A 17,724-nucleotide genomic window follows, 5' to 3' on the forward strand; every position below is an offset into this window, starting at 1 on the left:
TTAGAAGTGATTGATTTTTCCTTTTATTAATGAGAAACGGAAAGAGATTTTTGGAATATCTAATTATGCATAAAGACAGCGAACAAAAAAATATATCCCCAAATGGAAATCCTGTATTCATTTCCCTTCCTCCTTAATCTGTTAGAAGTCAGCAGGCAACTTTTCACTTTTTGCTTCATTGGCTAAAGGCTTCTTGAATCATGCAGCCTTTCCCCAATGGTTAGCCTGGGTACCAGGTTACCCAGAGAAAGAGATGCTTAAGGGGACAAGATGGTTTTATTATTTATTATTTCAATCTACTAATTTCCAGGAGAGATCCTTCCTTGTATCCCTGGTTCAGCACTTAAATTCTAATTTTGACTAGTTCAAAAAACTGGGTTAACTTCTGCTTCTAAACCAGAATGTGAAATAAGGAATATTCTGCTCAACATCATAAACATGTTGGTAAGAATGCCTATTTGCATTTTGTTCCTTGAATTGGGGATTTTCTGTCCCAATTTCTTTTTTCAGTAAAACTCATAGATATAGATCAACAGGAATTTGTGAGCAATTTATTAAACACAAAAGTGTAATGTAAAAAAACCAACAACACAAAAGTGTAATATAGAAAAAAATTACCTGCACGTACAAAAGGTTATTCCCCGAATGTAATACATACAAGATTACTGAAGAAGCATCTATACAAAAAGAATAAAACCAGAATCAAGTGTAAACTCTCTACTATAGTATTATATTTTAGTGTAAAAAATTAAAGTCAAAATGGTCATATATCTTGGCCTTACCTGAGGTCTGTGTTTTATCCGCTGCTACATAAATTACAAAAAGGTTCTCCAGTAAGTATTGTCTAAGATCCACAAATTCATGCTGCACGTTTTTCATTCGCACCATTAAACTTATTTCTAGCAGCAGGTCATTGGATGCAAAGCAACAATTCTAATATAAAATGAAAGGAAAATCCAAAAATGATCACAGGTAAATGCAAGTCTTAAAAATGGGAGTTACCCACATCAAGAAAACAAAACTGTTGGTGTAACAAGTGAAGGGGTGCTCTGCTGGCATTCTTCTTGTATGATATACACTAGCTCAGGAAATATTTTTTGGCAGGGATACCCCAAAGGAGAGCAGTATCGTACATATTATGTTACTTTAATGTAACTAATTTAAATGTAATCATGTCTAATAATTATATGTAAACTAAATTTATAATTTACATATAATTAGGCAAGCATGGGAGGGGTGGCAATATTATTATTGATAATATCACTAGATCCACTGTTAGATCTAGAAGTCAGAATGCACATTTGAAACTAAAAAGTTTGATCATATTAAATAAGCAGAAGTAGCCTTACTACAGAATGAAGCCATCACTTGACGCTCTAAATGCCTGCATTATGAAGAGGGCAGCAGTCGCATCTCACTGCTATTCTCTTCTATGAAGAACAGAGTTATGAATACCTTAGCCTGCCCTGCAATTGCTAAACTACTCTCCTGCCCTCCGGTGATGTTGAAGGTGCCACCTCATCACCAACGCTGAGTGTTCCATAAACTCAAAGCTCTATAGGTAAAATTGGGAGAAAACTCCATCTTATTGTCTTTAGACTTAGGTCAGCACAGTGTTAAAGAAAGAGCTTTGTTTGATATCCCATACTGTGTGGGCAGAAGGAAATTCCTGGCAGCTAACTGCCCTTCATTCCAGAACTTCCAAAGCTCTCCATTATTCAGGAATACCCCCTCCACCTTTTGTTCGATATCTAAGGGGCTTTAGGGCATTCCTAAAGAAGTGAGACTCAGGAAAGCTGGCCTCCAAGTGCTACCTTTTGCTAATGTGATGTTAGATGTCAATGTTGACTTATTCCTCCATAAAAGTGATCCAGGAAGAAAGAGTTCTTGAAACCAATTATTTTGTTCATTGATGGAGTGATAAACTTAAGAAAACTGGTATCACAAAAGATACATGCAAAACTATTGATTCTGAGAAGGGAATATTCTGGATAATTTTGTAATGTCCCATTCTTCCTCTGAATACTTCCAATCCAATTGTTCTTGGGACGGAACATTCTGTTCCCAGAATCTAGAATGGCATGTTTTGCACATCCCTAGCATCACTTTAATAAGAGGAATAGTTGTGACTATACTACTTTAAGATCTCTAATATATTAACAGAATCAAGAAGTTATCAAGGCAAACATAGCACAGAAACCTGTTAGATAATATCTAGCTTGAAACTGAAGAGAAAAAATACCTAGGATAAAAGTGGCTATGCTTAACAAAGCTAATTATCCCCAGAAGAGAATCTTTAAGAATAATTGTTAAATAATTCTAATAATGTTCATGAATAAAAATTAAAATGGGCCCTGGAGCACTCACTTTAGGGCACCTATTACTTGAAAGAGACCTAAAGCTGATAAAGAAGGGAGAACTAGTTTTGAAAAGATAACTTCAGTATATATACTAATGTCTACCTGAACAATGAATCAGGACAGGTTCAAGCCATACCTAAAAGCAGCTCAACTTACTCCTCATACATAAAATGCTGATAGTCTTAAAAGCAAATTTAAGAGCAAACATACATGCCATACCTTAAAATAATGATACAATTTGTTATGTAAACTGCATTCAAGGCGAACTTTTACATGACTGACATTCCTAGTTTCTGCCTGAAAAAAATACATAACCAGTAGTTTTATAAAGTAGTCCAAGAAATTGAAATCTAGAGGAAAATAAGGAGAAACTGATAATATCTAAATAGAACAAAAGCCTGTGTCAAAGTACAGACAAGTACTTTCTACTTTGTTAAAAGCTTAGGCTTCCTAACAGAAATGAGAAATCTGGGTCTCTAATTATTGGAGCCAAGGCTGCTGAGCATGGAAGCCTTCCGTCTAATATTACGGATATATATTTGCTGATTTAGTCCGTGCTCCCTGACACTTACATAATTTTAAGAACATTTCTATGTAATTCCAGACACTTTAACAAGATACAAATGGCATGTATGCTTTTTAATATTGTAATTTATATTATTCACTTGTATTAAAATAATAATAAACGTTATAAAGTATTTAGAATTTAGTAGTCTTATGGTCTCAAATCAGATTGTCAAAGGTACTCATTGAAGAGTTTGCATCTAAAATATAAATCATTATAAAAACATAACATAAAAATTAATAAATTTAAGTAGTATTGTTGCTAATTTCATTTCATTCTTATGCTCAAAGTTATTAGATTTCCACAAGGGGGAGCCATAAGATTTTACTTAAATTCTTTCTATAACCATTACCACCTATGGTCCAAATGTGTGCTTATTATTGGTTTTGTTGTAATACAGTATAGGAGAATCAGCAAGACCCTACACTTAAACTCAGACTTACCATGAAAGAGCATTTAACAAATCAGTATAACAAATAATAGCATAACAACTAATACAATCAATGCAACTTTTAATAAACTAGGAACTGTTTATGTTGTCATGGTACAGAGTAAGCAGCCTTGCTACATTTAAGGCTAGTATACTTCAGTTACCACATTTAATTTAGCAAACCTGTTCCCCTTGCTTCTGCTACATCACGCAGAGCCAGTGATCGAGTTTGCATGAAATCTTCTCACTTAAAATAAGACCTAAACTCATTATCACCCTTTTTCTATGTTTATTAAGAGTATTTGAAAATGTATCCAGTCCTGTATAAGCATATTTATCCACAAAATGGCCAATAAAGCCTTTTTTTCCTCAATAGCCTCAACCATTAGCAGAAAAGTTCACACAGTAATCTGCAGCTCTAGCTCATTTTTATATTCTTCCTGCTTGTGAAATGGGAAGCCGAACCCTTAGCACGCAAGTCACACCTTACTCTTTACTCTTTCACATATAAATCTCATATTTATGTTCTACAGAATCCAAGGCACTTTTATTTTGTCTAAAGTTTCTAAAGACAGTGGCACAAACAGGAAAAGTTCATGAGAGGAAAAAAAAATCTGGGAAAGCACACTGATTTGTGTGCTGAAATTTGCCCTCCTGCTTTTTCTGCTCTAAAGTGGTCTGTCGGTATGATCATTCAATTAATTCAGTTCTGGTTAACAATCTATTATAAAATGGCCATTAGCTACTGGTCATTCTATTAGAGCGCTTCAGGAGACAAATACTACAAGAAAGATGCACACTTTTTTCCAGGCTGAGGGCATAAGCCAGATATAAGCCCATGAAGCCACACTCATCAGCTTAAACAGATAAATTTCACAATATTTGCATGTAAATGTAATTTAATTAAAACTAAATATTATTACATGATTACCTGAAGTCCTGAGTTTAATGATTTTGCTGCATCTGTCACATTACATATTGCAATTTAGTAATAGTTTTAGAAACCTCTGGGCTTCCAGATGCATGCAGCCTCAGGAATTAGACTGCACACAGTATTACACAATACTGGCTAATGTAAAAGAGTTTAAGACTGCTTCAGAATAACTATAGATTGGTCTAACTTTCTCTGTGTTGTTTTGAATGAGTAACAGCAGCAATCAATGTAATGAAATCCTTATTAATATTTCTTTGTAAACAAGATGAAAAGATATTTTAAAAACCTGAATAAGAGAAAAAGTAAAACTACCAGGTTTGTCAAGTTAGCCAAACAGTATTCAGTGTTCACTTCTTAAAAGTCTGAATCGATGTATATGTAATCACATATAATGCTTCTTTTTCTCTCTCTCTCTGGCAGCCTCATATTGTATACCAAGCTACCAGTTATATACCAAGCTGGTGTATGTCAGGAATTGTTGTGCCTGCTTAAATTGGCTGATTCAGGTGGATGAAGAATTACGTTGTATGGATGTATGAGAAAGCTAAAACTGATAGCTTTATTTATTTTTAGAGTGGCAGAGTAGGAAAAAATAAAAACCTCAGTGCAACAAAAACACTTGTCTGCAAATCCCAAGCCTTTAATTATTTGTTTGATCAATAGGGTTACTTATCCCACTTGTTACAACCTCATTATATGAATGTCGTAGTGTCAATACCTATTCTCTATTTTCCAGGTAATCAATGCATTTAAAACTCCTTGTTAACATTGTACTTAATATTATACAGGAAATTGAGATAAATAGTTATTTTTTAAAAGTATACAATACCAGTGTTTGTGAGATCTGAATACTGTTGATATGTGGAAGCAGTAAATAAGTATTTGCTAACTCCTGTCTAGAGTCTTCTGTAACAGCTTCTGAAGTTCCGGTTCCAAATACCTAGTGTAAAACAGCATGCTATATTGACTATTTCCAACAATAAATTTATTAATGAATTGCAATGTTTTTACAAATTAATTTAATTAAAGCTATAAATAAGATGGCATGTTATAGTATTAAAATAGTAAAAAGGTACTGTTAGTGGTAAACATTTAGGGCAATAAAACCTCAATTTTCAGAGCTCCATTCAGGAAACTTCAGATGCGACTAAATTTTATTTTGGACATCACGCCTACTCCACCAAGCAACAGACAAATTATGTTCTTTATAAAGCAGTCCTGAAAATATATGTAATTTACACAATTATGTAAATACACAATACATAATTATGTAAATTATATTTTTGTTATTTGTATCTGTTAGCAGCCTGTGTTTTAAATCATACAAATGATGTAAATGGCTACAAATGATGCAAAAATGTCAATGATGTAATGATGTAAATTTTGCCAATTCAGATTTAACAGAACTTCAGATTTAATGAACACTTTTTTCTCTATGGTATTTTAATCAAGATTTTACTGTACCTTATTAGCATTAAAAGTTCATATATATTTATATTTCAGGACATGCAGCAACACATTTTACCTATTGCTGGAATATCCAGCATAATGCTCTCTTCAATATATTTGAACCAGCTTACCCATCTAGCTTTAACTTTTTGAAAAACATAACAAACCAAAACAAAATATGGATTTAATTTTAAAAGTGGAAGCTGGTATGCCATACTTCTGCCCTCTTCATGTATGCCTAAAAAGTGTTACAAAGAAGAGAAGCGACAACTTTTCTGAGCTATCACAGTAGCTACACAGGCTCAGAAAAATACACATTTTAGCTAAGGGGGTCAAAGAGAAGGTGCAACTACGGGGCCACTGCCCAGTTCTTTAACATGTCCTGAACTCAACTTCTATTTTCTTAAGCTGGTACAGCTACCATGTCAGCCCAGGAAAAGACGCCACTCCTTTAAGGAGCAGCCAATGGGTATAAGGAGGGTACCCACACCAGATCCAGAGCACCCATGAATGCCTCAATTCTATATACTGCTAGATACATCTCTACTAAAAAGAAAACACATTTTCTGCAAAGGATGGCAGCATGAACATGTCTAAAAAAACTGATGTTATTGGCTAAGTTTTTTCAGCACATGGATTACAAATGAACATATTTAGAACACAAATGGGTATTAATAAGGTATCACTTTTTACAATTTTATATCAGAATTGTACATATGACTCCACAAATTAAAGATAACAAATATAATTTTTTTTCAATAATAAGCTTACTAAAACATGATTTCAAAAAATGAATTTTAGTCTGCAAGATGGATTTCTGAGAAAAAAACAATTTGAAAGACAGATGAGATTTCAACTATTTCTGCTTAGTCATATAAACTGGATATTGGGATAGGGGCTTTCTAGATGATGTCCCTGAGAAAGAAGGGAATCTATCCAAGTCCCAGGAGATCCTGCTGAAACGGTTCCTGTGAGCTGTTTAAAAACAGACTTCCTCCCTTTTAATAAGAGGTTCTTCCCCTTCCAGGAATTGCAAAAACCCCTTCCCCAAGAAAATTTGAAAGGCAAGCAACATAAATGGACAGAAAATATCCCTGCTTCCCTGCATGGTTTTTGTTTTAATCAGGATGAAAATGACAGCTTTCTCTTCTGTCTGTCCGACAACTGCTTAGTTCCTTTCTTTAAGTATTTGAAAAGAAACAAAGGAGGGAATAATGTAAAGGAACAATGCAAAAGCATTGACTACAAAAGGACTTCTTGAAAGAAAGAAGCTATTTCTAAATATTTGTATATTTTGCAGTATTTAAAAGACTTCTTATATTTTTCTGTTCAAACATATACTGTGTGAATGCATGTGCTCTTTATTACATTCTTCAAACTGCCTTTAACACACCAAAGTGCTATATTTCACCCAGGTTCTACACTAGTATAAAAACTAGAGATACAACAAAGACACTATATTCTTAGATGAGGTGATGCCTTGATCCCCACAAAGACGGAATGGGAGTCTTTGCTCTTCATAAGACAGTAATGAGCTCATCCTGCTACAGTGGAGCAAAAAAGTATTTAGTCAGCCACCAATTGTGCAAGTTCTCCCACTTAAAAAGATGAGAGAGGCCTGTAATTTTCATCATAGGTATACCTCAACTATGAGAGACAAAATGGGGGAAAAAAATCCAGAAAATCACATTGTCTGATTTTTAAAGAATTTATTTGCAAATCATGGTGGAAAATAAGTATTTGGTCAATATCAAAAGTTCATCTCAATACTTTGTTATATATCCTTTGTTGGCAATGACAGAGGTCAAATGTTTTCTGTAAGTCTTCACAAGGTTTTCACACACTGTTGCTGGTATTTTGGCCCATTCCTCCATGCAGATCTCCTCTAGAGCAGTGATGTTTTGGGGCTGTCGCTGGGCAACATGGACTTTCAACTCCCTCCAAAGGTTTTCCATGAGGTTGAGATCTGGAGACTGGCTAGGCCACTCCAGGACCTTGAAATGCTTCTTACGAAGCCACTCCTTCGTTGCCCGGGCGGTGTGTTTGGGATCATTGTCATGCTGAAAGACCCAGCCACGTTTCATCTTCAATGCCCTTGCTGATGGAAGGAAGTGTTCACTCAAAATCTCACGATACATGGCTCCATTAATTCTTTCCTTTACGCGGATCAGTCATCCTGGTCCCTTTGCAGAAAAACAGCCCCAAAGCATGATGTTTCCACTCCCATGCTTCACAGTAGGTATGGTGTTCTTTGGATGCGACTCAGCATTCTCTCTCCTCCAAACACAACAAGTTGAGTTTAGACCAAAATGTTCTACTTTGGTTTCATCTGACCATATGACATTCTCCCAATCCTCTTCTGGATCATCCAAATGCTCTCTAGCAAACTTCAGACGGGCCCGGACATGTACTGGCTTAAGCAGGGGGACACATCTGGCACTGCAGGATTTGAGTCCCTGGCAGCATAGTGTGTTACTGATGGTAGCCTTGTTACTTTGGTCCCAGCTCTCTGCAGGTCATTCACTAGGTCCCCCCGTGTGGTTCTGGGATTTTTGCTCACCATTCTTGTGATCATTTTGACCCCACAGGGTGAGATCTTGCATGGAGCCCCAGATCAAGGAAGATTATCAGTGGTCTTGTATGTCTTCCATTTTATAATTATTGCTCCCACAGTTGATTTCTTCACACCAAGCTGCTTGCCTATTGCAGATTCAGCCTTCCCAGCCTGGTGCAGGTCTACAATTTTGTTTCTGGTGTCCTTCAACAGCTCTTTGGCCTTGGCCATAGTAGAGTTTGAAGTGTGACTGTTTGAGGTTGTGGACAGGTGTCTTTTATATTGATAACAAGGTCAAACAGGTGCCATTACTACAGGTAACGAATGGAGGACAGAGGAGCCTCTTAAAGAAGTAGTTACAGGTCTGTGAGACCCAGACATCTTGCTTGTTTGTAGGTGACCAAAGACTTATTTTCCACCATGATTTGCAAATAAATTCTTTAAAAATAAGACAATGTGATTTTCTGGATTTTTTTTCTCATTTTGTCTCTCATAGTTGAGGTATACCTATGATGAAAATTACAGGCCTCTCTCATCTTTTTAAGTGGGAGAACTTGCACAATTGGTGGCTTTTTTGCCCCACTGTATGTTTCCTGGTAGGAAAGAGAGGAATGAGTCTGTATCAAACTGGGACTGCACAAAGCTGCTCAAAAATCCAGAGGCACCTGCACAAACCAGAGAAATGCTCCTTACTCATGCCAACTTCTGAAGCCCTAGTAATACCAACTCCCTCAATTAAATATGAGGTATCATGACTGCCTATGTCTTAGCAAGAGTCCAACATAAAACCTAGATTGTGTCCTCATACCTTACAAGAACAACTCAAGGCCAAATAGTATAACATAGTTTAAAATTATGTGAGGTGACTATCAAATATTAATGTTCCCTACAAAACTACTTGTTGTTTTTTTTTAAATCATTTTCTAAATTCATAAAGTTTATCCCTCTGAAGGGGAGAATCACCAACATTAATGTAGAATCCTTTCATGATAGCTAACAGCAGAGGAACAGGCACCTTTAAGTTTCAATCTCTTGCATATCATGCAATGTTCTGCAAATTGTATTTATTCAGACTGCACAGTTCTGGCAGATTTCACTGGTTTGCCCTCTACACCATCATTTGAAAACAAGTATCTTCTGTATCTCAAGCTTGTAAATTAATATTACCTGATATGAAAATATTCCATGAGATGAGGTATTTATAAATAATGAACTTTCAAAACTGCCTTCTTCTACTGGAAGAAAAAGTACTCTGAAATAAATTTTTCCCATTGCTGGAATCACCTACAAGTAAAATAAAAAGTATCTGATGTTCAATATACTTAAATTGCCATGAAGTTATTACAGACTTATAAATTACAAAGGGATAGCCACTGCTTCTTTGCCCTACTATGATAAAGCTAGCCAATATTCACTTGCACATCATTTCATCTAGTCTAGACACCAACTCTCAGAAGTATTACACTGTCCTATAACCCACAGGGGGAAATGGTTGTCTTCAAAGTGTCATAGTAGTGATGTTCTAATATCTGGGCTTATATATGCTATGCCATAGCTTGTTTTAACCATGCTTTGATAAACCAGCATGGCTAAGTTACCATAACACTAAGCTACAAACCATTTTTATGAGTCACAGTGGCCAAGTTCATACACAACTAAGCCAAAAACCATATAAACCCAGATTATGGCTAAACATTGGGTCATGAATTCAGCCATTAGCTATTCACATTAAGACTGCAGGCATAGCAGTTTAACAAACCATAATGGCATGACTGAACCAATGTGATGGACTGGAATGGAGGAAGGGGGGTGAAAACGGTGCTCTTGTCTCCAGAGCAAAGCTCTGGAGATAAGCAGAGAAAGTTGGCGCATCCCTAAACATTCCAGAAGATAGTAGAGCCTGGGAACTGTAAACAGGCGCTGGCAAATAAACCTTGCTGATTGAATCTGCATGGTCTCCAGGAGTTCTTTGGGCTAGGCCTGACAACCAACACTACTTCATAATGGATGCATTCACAAATTACTCCAGGCTAAAAAATGACTGTATTATGGCTTAGTACAAAATCCATTTTAAATGGATTTCACCCCTCATGCAACAGCAGTGATTAGTATCATATTCACATATCCTCATTCCTCATGGCTTGTTCTTACACTAGAACTGTAAGCCACAGCTTGTAAGGTCTGGATGAAATGGCAATGTATGGTCTGTCACAAATCAGTACAGCTACAATGTCTAAGGAACTTAATCTTATCGCTTGTAACAGTAATAAACTTTGGTGAGTTTAACAGTGGTTTCATGCATTTATCTGTTCCTTTTTTAATGTGGAAATTGAAATAATCCAAGTCATAGTTTAAACTAAATGTTGTTTGTTACATGCATACAAAGCTTTGTTGAATTCTAGTTCAGGCTAATTATATGATGTCTTTTTCACATAGGAGATACTGGATACTTCTAATCTACTAATCTACATTCAATCTACTTATCATAACCTACAATATGATTCCATACAGTCTAAATTTAATTTATTGCTTAAAAATTGAATCATAATGTTAAAATTGAAGAAAGTTGTATAATATTAATAGCATGGATTTTTTTCTTTAAATGGGCTTTATATAACTTTATAGTAGATATATTGTGGATTTTTTGAGTTTTTAGTTTTGTTTAGTTGGTGTGTTTGTGTGTGTGTGTGTAATTATATAAAGCATTTACATGGCCACCCAACTCGAACACTGTGATTATGGGTGACGTACAATAACCCAGAAGACAAAATAAAAAGTTCCAATTAAAATGCAATACAAAACCTTTATTAGGCTATCAGGCATGGCTCTTAGGTGACATCAGATGGCACTGTTTCAGAGAAGGGACCCATTTCTGGTGTTGAAAACTGCTTTAAAAACTTCTTTAAAAATAATGATGTACTCTTTCCAGCTACAGGAGAGCAGAGGATAAAAGGAGCTCCTAAGCCTAAGGTGTTTACCCTACAATACAGCTTAGCATTTCTTCTGAAATGAACTATTCTCTTTGTTCTAAGTTTCTCAGCTGAAAAAATTAACCAGCAGCTAACAAATGCAACAGATACTCTTACTTTATCATAAACAAAAAAGAAGCAAAATTAAGATGCTTGCTTTAGCTCACTTGCAGGGAAAAAATGGCCAACTGAAGATGGCTCTGTGAAAAGCGGAGCCAATGACCACAGCGGAATGAAGAGCAGGCAAACAGACTGCCTCTTCATAATTCCTCTCCAGATAAGGAGAGGAGTTGAGATTGCCCACAAGTGCCCCTGATAGTTGCTCCCCATGGGGAGACCACAAGACAGAGGTCTCCAGTAGGTTTAGAGCTCTAGGAGACAAGGGATAGCTATCTTGCTCAAACTGCAGTTGGCGCCTTTAAAAGGGCACTGGCTTCGCATACTTCCTTTTCTAATAACTTTCAGAATTTGCTTGTTAACTGCTTTTCAGCTATTAGGAACATTTGGATCAACATGTTTTACAGCACCAGCTACGTTTCCTTCAATCCTTAGTGAAAGAAGTTTTAAATACAAGTTTAAAGTTTTTTTTTCTGGAATAAACAGCAAAAGAGTGATTAAAAATTCTGATTTTAGAAAGTTACAAACAGACTAAGGGTCCATATAAATTTAAAATAAGATTTTGGAATTAATTATAAAGAATCCTTCCCATGGGAAAATGCTTTTGTTTTGAATTCTTAAAAAAAAAACTTAAGGGCAGATTTTAAATACTGGACACTAGAGGAAACTAGAACTAAAAATTACAATTAAAGGAGAAGAACACTCAAACTCTACTTACTAATACGGATGAAGGAAAATATTTTAACATTGTACATATTGAAGGATATTTGTGAACAATGGACCCAGAAGTTAATTTTAAGAGTGTCTGCCTCTACAGATAGACTGTGTTTCAAAGATGTTATGAAAGAAAAGTTTTACCTGACAAGACTGAGACTGATCTGAAAGTGGATTTAAAAATGACAGGCTACAAGAATCAGATGGAAAAAGATGTTACACTAGACATACAAAATAAACCAGCTGATGTCTTAATAATTAAAAGGGATATATAAAGAGCAAACCAAGAGAGTGACATGGACAATTTTCCTATATTTGATTTACGAAAGAGGCTTGTTAAAGCCATGAAGAATTTTGTGAGAAGGGACAAAGAAAAAAACGAAAAGAAATCAAGTTCTAGGACATTATTTGATGGGACTAAAGATCAAGACTGTTAGAAGTAAAAGGAAGGAATATAATGGTTTATTTGATCAAGGTTAAAATAGATATGTTATCTCTGATAACCCTTAATGGATTTTTGCTGACATCAGGACTGAAATGATGATGTTTTATGGATTTGTTTATAGATAAGAGATGGGATATGGGAAGAAGAGATCATTTGTTGCATTTTAAGAGAAGATGATAAGTTACTAAAATTGTTTATACTTGTGATGAAGGGGGAAGTCACTTCTTTTTATATATATATAAATATATATAAATATAGAATATATTACTATATTCTTATTTTTTTCTTTCTTTTCTTTCTATTTTTTCTTTTCTGCACTTTTATTTTTTCTTTTTTTCTTTTTTTTAGTTTGTATTAGTTCTTATTGTTGTAAACTGTAATCTTTAATGAAATTACTATAACAAAGATCCTTGCTTTAAAAAAAATGACAATTAACAGGACAGGATGCAAAAATCTCTATGGAAATAGGTTTACATTTCTATATATTTGGTTTATGTTGACCTATGCTTTTCAACAGCAACTGAACCTGCAACATAATAAGCTTCCCCTGAAATCAGGTCAATTTCAGAATAATTTGTGACATGATGGGGGTAGAGAGGAAGTGTTATGGAAAAACAATTTAATACATTTTAGGTATATCTAAATGTTGGCAGTGTTTATGGCTGCATTTTGAAGATTTACTTCAAAGTAAACATCATTGGGGCTGTACTGCAAATAAATTTTATTTTGCAATAGGAAAACATACACTTAAACTCTGCAAACCGTATTTTAAATATTTCATTAATGCAACTGCTTTCACGTTCTGCTAAAGCTTAGCCTATTGAGGCTAAATGTATGAGAATTACACATATATAGATTTTCATCCCACATCAGTCTCTGCAGTTTCAAATGCAATTGGCCTATACTTCAGGGGCTGATGTCCAGGAAACCACATTTCAAACTTGCTGTTTGCATCCTGTATGCATTCACGTCATATGCTTATAACAGGAAAAATATTAAGTTTTACAAGAAGGGGGAAAAAACTTTGTAATATGTTCCCCAAAATGAAACAGATCACAGTAACATGCTGTCAACTCACCTTTATTTTTAAAAATGTGATATGATAATGCAAAGTTATAAATGAACTTATTGGTTAAAATCTTTTACCAGGTTGTAAATATCAGACATAATTTGGTTCTTCCACAGGAAAGTGTGTCTATTTATCAGTATAAGTGGAGTCAAACCTCAGCTCTGTGTCTTAGACTTAGACTATCAGAGCTTCAAATGGGCCTCCTCAGCAGAAAGGTTTATAGGACACTGATATCCTTGCACATGCAGGACCATATAAAAGAGTGCTTAGTGCTTCAGCTTTTAATAATTTGGGTGCTGCACCCATAGCTCTCACCCTACAGCTTCTGTTACTGTGTTAGAAACTTTTTGTATTCACAATTTAAGATTTGAGGATTGACATTTTCAAGAGATGGAAGACTGAGATTGATTTCAAGTGTTTCAGTCTGATAAAATAGCACTAATGAATGAGGACTTCATTGTAGCTGCAGAGAAGACAGCAGCAGCATTTATAATAACACAGATATTGAACAGTGAGCCAGTTCACTGCAGGTCTACTCACAATCTATATCTATGCTGGTTATAGGAAAAATCTGAACTCAAGCAAAGAATCTTAGATCTTAATGTGGAGAAGGATAAAGCTGATATCTAATATTCTGCTTACAATGAGCTTATGCATTCCTCCTTTATCGCTTTCAAATCTTTTATCACATTCTCGTGGCCTCACAGAAAGGTCTACACTGGCACATCTAGATGCCCTCAATGGCACTGATGGGGATATTCAATAATATTCACATTCAAGAGTATTTATGTATATGTTTAGATACTGAATCAGTTGCATACGTATTTTTGAAATGACTCATATATCATTCTTGGATGCTGGAGCTAATGTCTTCTATAATCATAAACTGCTCAGGTTGCCCTCAACAAGCAATTCTGCATTTGCTATTAAACGACTGGTATTCTAAAATACCAGAAAAGCGGCTAAATTATTGTGATACAACAATTATTGCTAGAATAAATGGATCTTAACAAAAAACCAAAGTTTTGGTTATAAATGGGGCTTTTATACTGAATGCTCTATATTATTAACACTTTTTCTACAACCACACATAAGTAAAATATATCAGGAATAATGTTTCAGTGTTATGTACATTTGATAAAGTATAATATTTTATTCACAACTGTATATGTATGTTTACAAGCAATGTTTGCTCTCTTCTAAGTGCGATGTTTGCTCTCTTTTGCAAGTTTTTTTCTTCCAACAAAATTCTGTCCTTCTTTGAATGATATAAAGGAAAGGCTCTATTTTTTTTCTACCAGGGAAATGTACTAAAAAAAGAAGTTGTATCCCCTTCAATGCATTCCATCTTCTGATTATTTATGTGACAACAGCAAGTCAATGTTATGCTCTTTTCAGATATGAGTGGATATAACTTCTTTTTTTAATTATAAATTGATCCTCTGCCTACCAATGTAACCATTGCCATTTTGGCAAATCTGGGTCACAAGAGCACTGTTAGAAGGTGATTATAAACAAACAGAACTGAACATATAGATGACTACACCATCCAATTGCCCCTCCCAAAAAATCTGGTAATGTAAAAAAAAAGGGGGAAGGTGTTTTTTTTTTTTTTTTTAAAGTCCTTTAAGATACATCAGGCTGGGGAAGATCTTAACTTTTTTCTTTTACCAATTAAAATATTCACAGGGGCACATCCAATTCATTCTGGTAGAATATGCTGCAAGATGAAGAATAGACTGGCAGCTGGGAAAATTTAAGAAAAAGGAGACCATTTAGCTAAAGCTTCAGGTGAATGAAAAGTTTAAACTTGGCGCTCTACTCCAACAATGTTTTCAAAAATACATTAATACTCACTCTGTTATGAGCAGGGGACACATGAAAATGTCTAGTCATTGTAAACACTGAATTCACTAGAATGTCTCTATCCTTATTAGGGTTGTAAGCATAGAGCATTTTAGCTTTGGGCAGACCCAGTAACCTAGGGAAACAAGAAAACGAGAAATAGGAGAGTGCTAAAATGACAGATCATTATTTTTGTTCCAATTCAGTTTCAAAACTCAAAATACCACAATTATATTCCAAAAAAATAACATTATTTCCAACAGTATTTTAAAAAATATAAATTTGGAATAACTCAGACATAGTATCAAGCCATGATTTAGAATGACAGAAACGAATTCTCCTTTTCTAGTACTATGACTCTCTCAAAATTTGCTGATTTGAATGTATTATCCAAATATTGGTTTCATTTGCTTTCCAAACCAGAAATTAAGAATATTGTTTGAATTTTAATTTAATAAATTAATATTTATATTAAATTTAATAATAATAAAAATAAATATGCTGAATTGGGTTTAAGGACAACAACATACTATGGCTGACCTACAGAGGAACTGTGGGAGACTCAACATAGAAGCACATAAGCCTGACTTTGATCACGTCATGATGACCATGGTTTGGTATAACACTAAGTTTATGATCTAAGTAAATAAACAGTTTAGATGATAAAACAAGTCTATACAGTTATTTTACATATTTCTCTTAAGAGCTGTAATTATTTTAAAAGTTAACGTTGCTTCCTTCATAATTAAAAATATTTGGCATATGTCGCCCATGATTTACCTTCCTTTTCATGATCACCTGGAAAAGGTAGATGTATTTTATATAATAATTGTAATGAAGGGAACAAAGACGGCTGTCTTCCTGAAAATATTATTTTGATATATTATTTTTCCTTTATTCTGAAAAAGTGCAAAATACTCACTGCATTCCAAAATGGAGAATAGAAGGGTGAAAATGAAGAATCTTCCCATTAGGCATTTTTGCAGAGAACCTGAAAAAGAATATAGCAATAACGATAGAATCATGTTAGATCAGGGAATATGTAAAGATTCCATCAATTAAATGCATGGCATGCCATCTGGTGCTTTTCTGTTTGTTTTTGTTTTAATTCTGGTGTTCGGGTTATTGCTAAACTAATATTCTTAGAGAGAAGAATGAGGCAATCAGAGCACACCTATTACATAAATACATTACAGAAAGCATTATTGAAGTTATCTATTTGTACATACTGGCAAATATCCACCAATTGCAATTTATACACCTTTTCTCTGGTAGCCCAACGTATTGTGCATTGCAACAATTAAGGCAGGAAGTAACAATAGCATGGGTAACTACCACCAAATCTAAGTGACTCAAGAAGGACTGTATCTGGTACACCAGAAATAACTGCTACCTCCTGCAAGTCCAGTGACAACCAAGAAGTACTTCCTGATTATGGATCTACAGTGGTGCCTCGGGTTATGAACGCCTCTGTTAATAAATTTTTCGGGTTGCGACCAGCTCCGGCCGCAAAAATTTACCTCGGTTTGCGAACTCCGCCTTGGGGTACGAACAGGATACGCGGCCATTTTCCCTCCCGTGACACGGTCCGCGGCCATTTTCCCTCCCGTGACACGGTCCGCGGCCATTTTTCCGGCCCTGACATGCGGTCTGCGGCCATTTTTCCGCCCCTGACACGTGGTCCGCGGCCATTTTTCCGCCCCTGACACGTGGTCGTAGGGAGGAGGACTCTCCCTCCAAGCAATAGCCGCCTCCCTGTCCTCCACGCCAGAACGGATTAGCGGTAATTACATTGAACCTTATGGGGAAATTTCCTTCGGGTTGCGACCAATTCGGGTTGCAACCAGTGTCACGGAACGAATTAAATTCGTAACCCGAGGTTCCACTGTACTTTTTTAGGACTTGTCCTCAATTCTCAAGTCCAGATTCCTATGTAATAATAGTACCTCCACCCTTTATCCACATTTAATTTCAGTTTTTTTCTACCTCATCTAGTTCATCATCAAATGTAGGAAATATTCAGAGGTACCAATTTCTTCCTTTCAGGACAGAATTAGAGTTAGAGCTGAGTGTTATTGAATATTTATAGTATGCAAATCTCTAACATCTCCTCCAGTGATTTTGTATAGATGTTAAATAGCACAGATATAGGATGGAATCTTGTAGAAGAGTTATTTATTGAAACGGAATCATGCAGTACTATCTTCTGGACATGATCTGACAGGGAAATATCACAGTGCTCCCCAGATCTAAGAGACTGCAATCTTCTTATG

At 35.3% G+C, this 17,724-nt stretch overlaps 1 protein-coding gene and 1 non-coding gene across 12 annotated transcripts in view; both read right to left on the reverse strand.

The window, feature by feature from the left end:
- Positions 1 to 17,724, reverse strand: part of TMEM131L (transmembrane 131 like) — a 77,093-nt gene that overhangs the window by 31,652 nt on the left and 27,717 nt on the right. For 8 of the 11 annotated variants that reach the window (XR_003084418.2, XM_025165027.2, XM_015887641.3 and 5 more), the window contains exons 4-10: positions 16,374 to 16,442; positions 15,464 to 15,587; positions 9,460 to 9,576; positions 5,119 to 5,229; positions 2,580 to 2,657; positions 783 to 933; positions 619 to 677 (exon numbers count right to left, since the gene is read on the reverse strand). Coding sequence is in view for 10 of the 11 variants with exons in the window: in XM_025165027.2 (XP_025020795.1) it covers positions 619 to 677; positions 783 to 933; positions 2,580 to 2,657; positions 5,119 to 5,229; positions 9,460 to 9,576; positions 15,464 to 15,587; positions 16,374 to 16,442 (709 nt within the window). In the remaining variant the exon portion in view is untranslated. The remainder of the gene's footprint in view (positions 1 to 618; positions 678 to 782; positions 934 to 2,579; positions 2,658 to 5,118; positions 5,230 to 9,459; positions 9,577 to 15,463; positions 15,588 to 16,373; positions 16,443 to 17,724) is intronic. The other 3 variants (XM_025165030.2, XM_025165029.2, XM_088132732.1) reach the window with 3 other exon arrangements.
- LOC112540348 (small nucleolar RNA SNORA66) lies at positions 3,460 to 3,590 on the reverse strand. Its single transcript, XR_003084419.1, has one exon. It is a non-coding gene; the product is annotated as a small nucleolar RNA SNORA66 (small nucleolar RNA).

This window comes from Python bivittatus, unplaced genomic scaffold (assembly GCF_059951505.1).
Source record: "Python bivittatus isolate LINGU-HERP-01145 unplaced genomic scaffold, Pbiv_v1 ctg000070_np1212, whole genome shotgun sequence".
Classification (NCBI taxonomy): Eukaryota; Metazoa; Chordata; class Lepidosauria; order Squamata; family Pythonidae; genus Python; species Python bivittatus.